A 12250-nucleotide genomic window follows, 5' to 3' on the forward strand; every position below is an offset into this window, starting at 1 on the left:
GTCCAGAAATCCCTGTAGTAATGGCCAATTTTTCCACAATCACAACATCTACCCCAGACTTGTGAGGTATGGAGTTGTCCTCTTTTCCAGATTCTTCCAAATTCCAGCAGAGCAACAATTTCTTGCCCAATGGTTTCCTTTGCCACATTTTGGACAAAGTCCGGGTAGAGGTCTCAAAAATACATGGTTGGGTGGCACTCTATATTGTCTGTGCATATAGCCTGGTCCTCTAATCTGCCTCTGTACTGCGTAGGCCTCAAGGGCTGCTGTGAAATATAACCCATGTTCCAGCCTGCTTTCAGATATCCCATAATGTCTTCACTCTCCCTAATGGGGTGAAAATTTTTTTTGGCAATCTTCACTGGCATTTTCAAATCCAGTTATCTTATCCGTTATTAATGGACTTTTACTTTCACTTGCCTTTGCATAGCATCTGTTACTTTTCCTAAACTTTGTGATTCATAACTCCTTTTTGTGTAACTACCTTTGAACTCTGTATCTGAACCAATCCTCTCCCATGTGCTATTTCTGGACCATCGATTAGAATTGTACAAGGGTAGCTTGTTTTTTGGTTTTCTGACTTGGAAAATGGACCATTCAGACCCTGGAAAGTCTCCTGCCTGATCGACCTAAGTTGTGTAGTTTTTGCCTTGGCCTCATCACTATACCACACTCCCCACTGTAAATACTGGGAAGCCTGAGGCATACTCTAGTCACTGTTTGGAAATCGTGGGGGTAGGGATATTTAGCCTATTAAATTTTCATTGTAATATGATAACGTGGATCCGAAAGAGGAACACAACTTTTTTAAATGGCTGTATGAATTTATTTTCAGCCCTTAGTATGATGAAAGCTCACAAAACCTAGATATAATAGAACTTCTGGGTTCTGACCTTACTCATGAGGCAGAGTAGAATTTTCAGACTCTCAGTCTGCACAGATGTTAACCTGCTCATTATCTGAGGTGCTAGAGTTTGAATCATGGGAGGTAAAGGTCCCTCTAGTCTACCACTGGTAATAAGCAGAATATTATCATCCCAAGGTTAGGTTCTAGATTGAGAATGGGTTTATACTGTTTCAAAAGATACATCTCCCCACTGAGGGCATTTGTGCAAGAGAATTCTCCTGTGTGGGTGTAATATTCTATCCATAGGATTTGATCTATTCTCTCCTATTGTCTCAGTTGGATTTTGTGTAGGCATTGCAGGAGGATCTCTCTGTCTCTCTCTGTCTCTCTGTCTCTCTGTCTCTCTGTCTCTCTCTCTCTCTCTCTCTCTGTCTCTCTCTCTCTCTGGTTTTTGGGTCACACCCAGTGATGCTCGGAGGTTACTCCTGGCTATTCTTTCAGAAATTGCTCCTGTCTTGGGGGGGCCATATGAAATGCTAGGGGATCAAACTGCGGTCTGTCCTAGGTCAGCTGTGTTCAAGGCAAACACCCTACCTCTGTGCCACAGGCCCCATCTCTTTTTAATTTTTTATTTTTAGTTTTTAGGCCACACCCAGCGACACTCAGGAGTTACTTCTGGCTATGTGCTTAGAAATTCCTCCTGGCTTGGGGGACCATATGGGACACCAGGGATCGAACCTAGGTCTGTTCTGGGTCATTTGCATGCAAGGCAAACACCAAACCACTGTGCTATTGCTCTGGCCCCAGGATTTCACTTTTTTCAGGGCATGGGCATAGGAGGCTCTGAGAAGGTAACATTATAGGCTGAATTCAGTTTGGTTTCCCCTACTGGGGGTTTGGGCATGGGAGGGAGGGGCTGAGGGAGTAATATTTCAATTAGACTAATGAGCATGGTAATGTTTTTTCTATTTATTAAATGTATGTGTATGTTCCAAAGTATTATCAAGACAAATAGCATAGAAAATATATATTTTAGAGATAATTGAAAATAGAAAAATGCTATAATCAAATACCTATGATAATATCATAGACTTAATCCACCAGGGGATTAAAGTCTTGATCCAACAAGGAATCATGGCTTTGATCCATCCACAGAATTACAATCTTGATCAAGAAGAGGATCATCAGTCACTGTTCTTTGAAGTCTCTGTTCGAGAGTCAAATTATTAGGGCCAATCAAATCTCCAATTAGAGATGGTCAGATATAGGGTTTAATTAAGGGAGAGGCAAAGATGGGAGACTGGGGTCCTTATGGCCAGCCCTGTGGGCCCAGAGAAAGATAAAGAAGGCCAAGGTTAGAGCAAGAACAAGATGTCAGCCAGAAAAAGCCCAAAGAAAGAGAAACAGTAGCAGAAGCAGCAGAAAGCAGAATCAGGGTGCCAGTCAAGCAGTTTCTTAGTCAATCTGGCACAACCTACAGGACTTCTGCTCTGGCCTTATATCCATGAGTCTCAATTAGTAGAAATGGCAGGGGTTTCTCATAACTGACATCATCGTTAAAGGGACAGTAACATACTTATGGCAGAGGGCCTTAAGGCTGAGTTTCTTCTTTTAAAAATACTTAAAACTGTTTTCCTATAATCAAAAAAGTAGTTAAACTGTCTTATTCACACAACCTAACCTAACCATTAAATAAATTAAAAAATTAATTGACCTGAAATTAATTGTTAATATCAGAGCAAATAGCATTTTAAGCAGTGCATTTTATAATAGTTTCTGCCTTTGCTGTTCTTTTAGAAATGTGGTAATAAAGTTATATTTTTATAAAATATGTATTTTATCTGCTTTTAATTAAGTAGGTTTTGATATATTTCTGGTGTAGGAATACACATTTATTTTATTTGCATACACTGAGTTTTATGGGAAAGTCTTTGAATATTTTAAACAATGTATTAATTACAGAGGGATTGGTAATTAATAATTTTCTTTTTTTTTTTTACAATTAAGTCCAAAATTCCATCTTAAACCTAAAGCAGAAAAATCAACAGTTCTGCTTTTTTTACTAGCACTATTCAAACTAAAAACAGCTGGGGACTCATTTCTGACAAAGAACCTCCCCATTGCTTGCTCTCTGAGAACCAGTATATTTAATTGCCTGCAGAATCTTACAGGAGGGCAGTAAAATAAATTAATACACATAAAAATTGAAATGGAAATTTTTTCCCAAGTTATAATTAAAAAAATCCTTTGCAGTGTGTCCTTTTAAGTGAGTTTATTTGATAGGATGGATTCAAGATCTAACAAAGGAAGAATTTTAGAAACTCTAACTATACTGATCTCTGGTCCACATCATCACAACAAATTTCTGTTTTATTCAGGAAATGTCAGCATTCTTAAAGTACTGCCTTTTAAGTTTAAAAAGTCTAAATATTAAAATTCAAATGTTTTACTAATTTTTCTATTGACATGTAATCAAATAACTATAGAAATCAGATATTTTTAATGATTATTTCTATATAGTCCTAATTATTTTAGAATTTCCTTGAAATTTTCATTAGAAAACTGTACTAGGAAAAAATGGAAAAGAAAAAACAAAAACAAAAATGTCAAAAAACAAAACAAAGACAAAAATAATAAAAAGAAAACCAACAAGCAATGACAAAAAGCATAGCAGCGACAACGACAACAACAACAACAACAACAACAAAATCATTACCAAAACCACAATCACAAGAAAGAAAAGGAAAAAAAATAAAAGAAGGACTGGTGTGGCAAGTCTTTGTGTTTTGTTTTATTTTTGTTTGTTTGTTTGTTTGTTTTTTTGCATAGGCACAATAAGTATTGGGAAAGTTAGAGGGAATTCCCTTGGTCTAGGAGGTACAGAGCTTCTCTACCCTTGAAGCATACTGTCATGATGGGAACAGGGGTGGAGGGAGGACAACTCTGGTGGTAGAATGGCCCTAATTCTTTGTTACTATGTACCTTAAATATTACTCTGAAAGACTAGTAATTCACTTTGATCGCAATAAAAATTATTATTAAAAAGAAAAAAGAAAAAGAAAACATGTAGTAGGTTCATGATTGCAAAGTAACAAATTTGCACATTTGTGAAAACTTGAGGAAGTAGTGTATTTTTCTCTGCTAGCAGAGAATGAAGGCTTTTATCCTGTCTACTTGTATTCTACTTAGGGTAATGATGGAAGAGTGATCACTGACCTTGTTTGGATCCAAGGGACAAAGGCACAAGATGGACTTTCAGTTTTGTTGTAGGACAAATCCATAATCCTCTTCACTTGGTCAGTTTTCTCATTGCATGTCTTGCCATGAAATATTCTTAGAAGACAGACTGGTTGATGTCTCTTCATTCAGAAGTTCACCTTCAATGTTGCCAACTATAGAAAATATGATCAAACATGCACCCAAAACTTGACTCTGATTATATTCTAAAACCCCTTTTTGCTTGGTTGGTCTGATTGACATTATGTGAGTTGTCAACATCATTCTTAAAAGATGTTTTCATGTGGTAAATCTCAAGCACTGAAACAAAGAGATATTTTTAGTTAGTTTTATTTGAAGCATGAAACCCCAAAACCAGAAACATTGAAACAACATTATATACAAGTCTTTTTGGAATTTTGGATGCTTATTTTGCTTCGCTGGAAACCCCATATAGTTTCCTGTGCTCTGCAAGGGGTAATGTCTGCGTATCACCAAGTGTGCCTCCCACAAATAAAACCTTAATATCAATGTCTTGTAGTTTATATAATACAAATTATTTATCTTATATTCAAAACTTGAATATTATTACTGGAATAAAAAACTATGTTCTTTAAACACCATTTTTGTAGTAGTGCCCATGAGTTGTTTCTGATAAATATAAGTTTAGTTATTAAATATCTGATGAAAAGTCATATGAACCTGTGCTTTATTCTCTTCACAGAAAATCACATCTTGGAGGATGTGAACAAGTGTGTGATAGCTCTGCAGGAAGGTGATGTGGACACTTTGGATCGAACTGCTGGGGCCATCAGGGGCCGGGCAGCCCGGGTGATTCACATTATCAATGCTGAGATGGAGAACTATGAAGCTGGTGTTTATACGGAAAAGGTGCTGGAAGCAACAAAATTGCTCTCGGAAACAGGTAAACATGAAAATTAGATCCAAGCAAAATGTCCTTGCCATGATTAGTTTCCATATCTGCATAAATCAGCTTCATTGTTTCTTGTAGTTCTTCATATTTCAAGTTACACAGGACCACAAGAGTATTCTTTGTTTTTTGAGCTTACATTTGAATAATTTTGGTTTTTACTTGATATCTATTACTTGATAGTTTCCATATATCATCTGATTTCATTCTCGTTAGAACCTTTGAAAATGGGTGGAGAAATTCTAATTATCTCCAATTACAAATATGAAGATGGAAGTTTGAATATCCTGAATTTAAAAACGTCTAGTTGAAAAGGAAGTTGCAGTAGTGTGACTAATTCATGGAATATTGAACTAAATAATTTTTATATTTCTTAAAAGCAGAGCTTTGAGGAAGGACCATCAACTCATAGTGCAGGTATGAAGACTCAAGATACAGAGAAAAACAGTACTGAAGCAAAGTCTTTCTAGGCTGCTAAAAATTCTTAGACTTTAAACTTTGTCCTTCACTCATAGAAGAGAGCCTTACATTTCCTTCTCAAGAAAGGAAGTGTCTCCCACTGGGGAGACACTGATGTTATAAGATGCAGTTACATATTGAAACATGGCATAGATTTCTGATTCATTGAGAAGAAAAAAAATTATTTTACTGAAATAATTGAACAACACCCATACGTGAATTGTTTCATCAAAGATGGGCCTGCTTTTAGAAGTTTTACCTTCCCTAGTATCTATCATCTTCATATCGCTTCTAAAGTCCCTAATGCCAGGTTGGAGAGATAGTACAGTGGGTAGGATGCTTGCCTCACACATAAACAACCTCATTTAAATCCCTGACACCTCATATGGGGATGTCACTCCCCAGACCCCCCAGGAGTAAATCTTGAGAGCAGAGCCAGGAGTAACAACTGAGCACCATCCAATCACTGCTCAAGGACTGCTGAGCATGTTTCCCAAAAGAATTAAGATAAAAAATTTTAGTATGCTATATATTTGAATATATAAGGATGGAAGTTCTTTATTGAGTGAATGAATGGAGGTGGAGACAAAACACAGGTATGGAAAGAAAGTTTAGCATTATATTGAATGGGGTACTGAACAAAAAAATGATAAATGACTGGTGATGAATAAGTAATGAATATGCATCTTTTAGAAGTAAAGAAAAACCTCTCTGCAAACAATAATGGGGGCTTCTTTTGTCTACACATTAACTATGGTCCACCCTAGAGATTTTAAAAATAGAAAAGTCTGAGAGACTTAGGGGAAAAAAATATGCATGTCTTTGGTGGCTGGAGAGATAAAGTACAGCAATAAGGGACCTGCCATGAACATGGTTGACTTGAATTTGATATCCAGCATCCCATATGGTTTCTTGAATCTATCAGAATTGATTCCAGAGCTCAAGGTAGGAATAGCCCTGAGCACTGCTCAGTGTGTCCCAAACAACTAAAAAATAAAAAGACTCAGAAATGTCAGATATAGCAGTATTTCAAAATTCTGCATGATAAGACACAATATATATCTTCTATGGGGGAAAAAGGTTATACATAAATACTTCTATAGATATATGTTAGTTTGGAATGGCAAGATAAAAAAAGAAACCTGATTTTCTCTTTATGAAAAATAAGCAGAATGGGCACAATGTAATGCTACCTATTAAAGAGGATAGACATGGTTTGTTGCTCTTCTCAATCCACAGACTCAAAATTAGAAATAACAATGATTGGGGCCGGAGAGGTGGCGCTAGAGGTCAAGTGTCTGCCTTGCAAGCGCTAGCCAAGGAAGGACTGCGGTTCGATCCCCCCGGCGTCCCATATGGTCCCCCCAAGCCAGGGGCAATTTCTGAGCGCTTAGCCAGGAGTAACCCCTAGCATCAAACGGGTGTGGCCCAAAAAAAAACAAACAAAAAAAAGAAATAACAATGATAATTATGCTATTTATCTGCATTTTAATTGAGATTCCACACTGTTTCCTTTCCATTAGACTTTCCCTTTGCGTGCAAAAGAGCAACAAAGATGCAAGTTCCTATTTCTCCTCTCATAGTCATTTGCCTCTCCAGTTAAAGAAGACTTTGTTCAACCTAAAGTGTATACTCACTTCTCTTATACTTATACTTAGTCTCTTATTCTTAGTTTCTGACACTGATGCTGTTGAATAGTAGAGAAGAGCAAATTAATTAGAATAGATGAAAACTACAGAGTATACTGCTAATATACATGTGACTGTATAAATTAAGAGTCCAGGCATTGTTCAAGATTTATCTTTGGACTATTTTTTTCTTACCATGTCTTGTGTTGTATAAAGAACAAATGGAGTGATGACAATTAGGTCAAAATTTACTTAAAAACAAAAACAGTCTGGTGATTGGAAAGCTTTAACCTAAGTTTTACACAAAATTTTGAAATGTGTTTTTTCAGTGTTTCACTTTTTTCAGCTAAATATAATAGTGAATGTAGTTTGTCAGTCAAGTAATTGCTTTTACTTATTCAATGTCAGAATTTTTAAAATCATCACGACCCCTTTTCTTCCTGTTTACTGTCTCTCCACCCTCCAGGCTGGTTAGATAATAGAGCAAGTTGGGTGCTTGCCTTGTATGTGACCAACCAGGGTTTGATACCAAGCATCCCAAATGATCTCCTGAGCCTGGTAATTGTGATCCCTAAGTGCAGGGCCAGAAGAAAACCCTGAGGACTGGCTGTGTGTACCAGAAAACAGAAAGAATGAAAAGGTCACCCCAATTCTTCTTTGCTGTAATTGAATATGTTAAGAACTTAACTACAGGGATCTTTCTTTTATGATGTCCTCATCCAACTCTTAATGAAATAAAAAGTATGAGCAAGACATTGAGATTCTAATTTTTCATGATATATTGAAGATAACTAGAAAAGCAATCAGGTAAACAAGAGAAAAATAATTTTAGACAACAACAATATAAAATATACAGGAGTAAATGTCAAGAAAAATGGATAATAATGGGCTAAGAATTATAATATATATATATATATATATATATATATATATACTATTTGTCCGCTACTGATTTTTTAAAAACAATTTTAAAACATTTTACTTTATGTAAACATAATGCTTATTTATTGTTCAAAATATAGTTGTTTAGGCATTCAATATTCCAACACTAATCCCACCACCAGTGTAACATTTCATCTACCAATGTTCCCAGTATCTCAGCATTCCTAACACTTCCCCCTTGGCAACACAAAATAATATACTTTACATTGCTTGTTACAACAAACTGGTAATGGAATTATAAAAATAAAAATGCTTAGTAAAAGAAAACTTATAAAAACTGTTCTACCTCACAATGGGTCATTAAGCCATTTTTTTTTTTTTTTTTTTTTTTTGGTTTTTGGGTCTCACCCGGCAGTGCTCAGGAGTTACTCCTGGCTCCATGCTCAGAAGTCGCTCCTGGTGAGCACGGGGGACCATATGGGACGCCGGGATTCGAACCGATGACCTTTTGCATGAGAGGCAAACGCCTTACCTCCATGCTATCTCTCCGGCCCCGCATTAAGCCATTTTTTAAAAAATTTACGAAGCCATTTTTGCTAGTTGAGCCATTTATGTCATTAGTTTTGTTTATGGAGTTGAGATAGATTTGGGCCTATATTCACATTCTGTGTGATCACATGCTCTAGGAATTTCAGCATCTGTTGATGAGTGAAGGATGGCTGTGAGAAATGGGTGTGGCTGCTGGGATATCCGGAAGTAAGGAGGGATGAGGGGCAGCTGCCTGCTTACACTGTGAGAAGATCCTAGATATTTCAGACCTCAAACCAGCATACCTATAGTTTTTGTCTGCGTGGTATCTGCAAAAAATTAATTGTGCAGTGGTGAAGCTGGACCATCAGCATAGCAGCATTGTGGCGTTGTGCATGTGGCTAATAAGTCTTCAGCAGGTTGAAGACTTTGCCCACCCATTCCTGTAGGTGCTCCCAGAGTTTTAAGATTCAAGATTATGTCTCATAAAATATTAAGTTTAGATTGCATCACTTTTGAGAATAAAATTAGTCTCTGGAGCTGGCACATGAGGAAAAATGGTGGTGGCTTTTGATCTAGGTGTAGTTCTAAATAGTGTTTATTTATAAACATATAGAGAAGCTATAAAAATTTTGTTTGTTTGTTTGTTTTGGGGCCACACCCGGTGATGGTCAGGGGTTACTCCTGGATATGCCCTCAGAAATAGCTCCTGGCTTGGGGACCAATGTCCGTCCTGGATCAGCCAGGTGAAATCAAATGCCTTATCGTGCACTATCACTCCGGCCCCAAAACAAAAATTTTTAATTTTAATTATTTGGTTACTTATGAGAATACTTTGGGGGTATATGTTAGACAATTAGAATTTCAGGAAAACTACAAAACCTGTTCTGTGAATATGATTGTACAATTTTATTTTCTAAGATATATCCTTAAAAATTAACAACAGTAGCAAAAGTACCATTTATATATTAGTGCTTAGATTTTACCTTAGCACATATAATGTTTGGTGCTTTTTTTAAATGTCATAATGAGTTGATCACTTTTCTATATGAGCTTATCAACTTTTTTTCTAGAAGACTCAGGGACAGTGAGACAGGAGGAAAAACTGTCAAGAGAAACCATGAGAAAGAAGGTTGCTTAGGACATGGACAGCAAAATGGCACATTCTGCTTTGTCAAAAGCTACCTAATCCTGCTCCATATTCGATCTGAGTTCCTAAATTCAAGTCCACAAAACACTCAGCAACATCTCTGGCCTCTCCCGATTTGACCCCTACAGGAATTCTTTCCTTCCCCACTTCAAATTTAGTCAACACAATGTATTTTTAGACATTTTTATATATACTTAGAGGTGACCACAACCACTTCTATAGAGAATTACTGCTAGAAATGGACAAAATGTTCCCAAATAAAGTCAAGTTTTAACAGGCAAAATTGCCTGAGGAGTAATTGTGGTGATAACACATTACAAATAAGAATAAATTAAAGGACATGGTGCTCAAAATCCTGACTAGATCATGCCAATCCCTATTTAGACATGTCAATGAGGCAGGAGTTTCTCTCTGCTGAAACTCCCACTTTCCCACCTGGCTGCCTTTGCTGAATGGCTTGAAATAGAAAGAGATCCAGTGTGATTAAATAGTCTGTCATGTATTTTCTATGAAATATTTACTACCTTAGTAAAAATAAGACTTTGATGAGTTTTGATCAAATGCTATTATATTTGAGAAAATAATTTTGTGAATCATTAGTATGCTAAAATACTAAGGCATCATTATATAAAAATATACTTATTTTTATAAAACTAATCTAGACTGATGAAAACATGATCAAATCTATATCAGACTCACTAAATACTCATGTATCATATTTGATGGGTCTTCAGTAAAACCTGAATTATAATAACTTGCCAACTTCTTGATAGTAAATGCACGTTTGACCAGATTCATCTTTAGATAGTTCATCTACACAGACAGGTTGCTGCAGAAGGTTGGATGGGGGGTCGGTAGGCAGAAGGTAAAGGTACTTCCAGTGATATCATATTTAGATAGACAGAGTAGCTTATTCCTTACTGAATGTATTATATTGAAATGTCATTTTTTGTCATTTGATAGCTGATACAAGATTGTGGCCATAAACACATGATTAGGGTGAGATATCTTTGATATTCTGTTGCAGTTCCTTCTTTGGAAGGGATCAAAAAATAAAATTCTCATTAAAATACTTTTTTGCTGTTATTGAGTATTCTGTCTATGGAGATTAAAACTCCATTATTTTGGAGGACAAATAAGACAAACAGATGGTACAATTTTTTTTATTAAGACTAAAGTTTTAGTTGGTCTTAGTTAAGATTTAACAGTTATTTCACAGAAAAATGTTAGGGGAAAGTATAGACTCTTTGTCCATACCCTGACTCTATATAACTATATATATATATATATATATATATAACTATCACAATTTACATTCTCTCTCTTTAGTAGAAAAGTAATAGGTTTTGTCAATACCCTGACTCTCTATGTTTATGTATTCCTCACAATTTGTATTCTCAACAAGAGTAGTACATGTCTTATAATTATGCCTCATAATTTATGAACCTACAGTATAATATAAGCTCATAACTTTTTGTGTTATATCACTTAGAGTTTTGAGTAAACTCTTTGTGTGATATATTAAATATAGTTGTCCTAATGATATAATAGCATTATGGTACTATACAATGTATATTTAGCTGCTCTAAAATCATCAGTATTCTATCTAGTTACCCTGATCTACTCTCAACCACTGGTAACCACTGATCTTTTTACTGTCTCGCTCCATTTATTTTCACACTTCCGAACTTTTGGAACCACATGGAAGACATATAATCTTTTTAAAGTACTTCCTCTCAGTACTCACAAAATTGTAGACTTTTAGGATTACTTTCTCAGTCAAGATGATGTGATCTTTATTTTCATGCTTTTGTAATTAAAGTTTTATAAAAGTATTTAAAAATAAATTTGTACATATTTTGTAGAGAAAATATGAAACCAATAAACAGAAAGTACCAAAACCAGAATTAAGAAGAAAAACAGTATCAGTATAGTATAGAAGAAACCTAGAATATGAATTCAAAAACAATCCTTTGAGTTCTCTAAATTAATTTAATGATTTTAAAGGAATGTCTTTGCTTTTTCATTTATTGACTGAGATTTTGTTACCCATGGATGATCAATATTAATGATCTTGAAATACGTCTGTGCTTCTGGGCAACTTTTTAGCATAATCAGTTGTTGCCCATGAATCTTCTGTATAAACCCTCAGTTTATCTAGATAGGTATACTCATTATTCTTCAAGAAAAAATGTATTCAGTCTGTTCCCACTCTCCTTCCTGTAATGTTGTCTATTCTCCTCCTCCTCTACATCTGTCTATTGAATTTATCCTTTAAGATATCTTGCTCAAATATCAGTTTGAGACAACAGGAAACTATCATTCATTTGATACTTCTTATGCCCTCTTTATATATGCCTCAGTTTCCAAATCCAGGAAAGCTGAAATATCACATGCAAGAAAAGTCTTTATGATATAAGAATCATAAAATGACACAGGAAACTTCTATAAGAGTTGTGCTACATGAGAATATCTTTCTTCTTTCTCTTAGAGAGTCTTTGTTTTTCAATATTAAATTTTGCAGAAAATGTTCCCAGGTTATTATATCCCTTTGCAATATTAACAAATGACCCCTGACAGTCAGTGCATTCCCTTAGGAAGCACTGTCA

The 12250-nt window shown here is 35.6% G+C and overlaps 1 protein-coding gene across 3 annotated transcripts in view; it reads left to right on the plus strand.

The window, feature by feature from the left end:
* The window catches only part of CTNNA2 (catenin alpha 2), a 1246345-nt gene that overhangs the window by 1148296 nt on the left and 85799 nt on the right, over positions 1–12250 (plus strand). For all 3 annotated transcript variants that reach the window (XM_049784907.1, XM_049784908.1, XM_049784909.1), the window contains exon 12: positions 4788–4988. In XM_049784907.1, coding sequence (XP_049640864.1) covers positions 4788–4988 — 201 coding nt within the window. The remainder of the gene's footprint in view (positions 1–4787; positions 4989–12250) is intronic.

Source organism: Suncus etruscus, chromosome 12 (genome assembly GCF_024139225.1).
Source record: "Suncus etruscus isolate mSunEtr1 chromosome 12, mSunEtr1.pri.cur, whole genome shotgun sequence".
NCBI lineage: Eukaryota > Metazoa > Chordata > Mammalia > Eulipotyphla > Soricidae > Suncus > Suncus etruscus.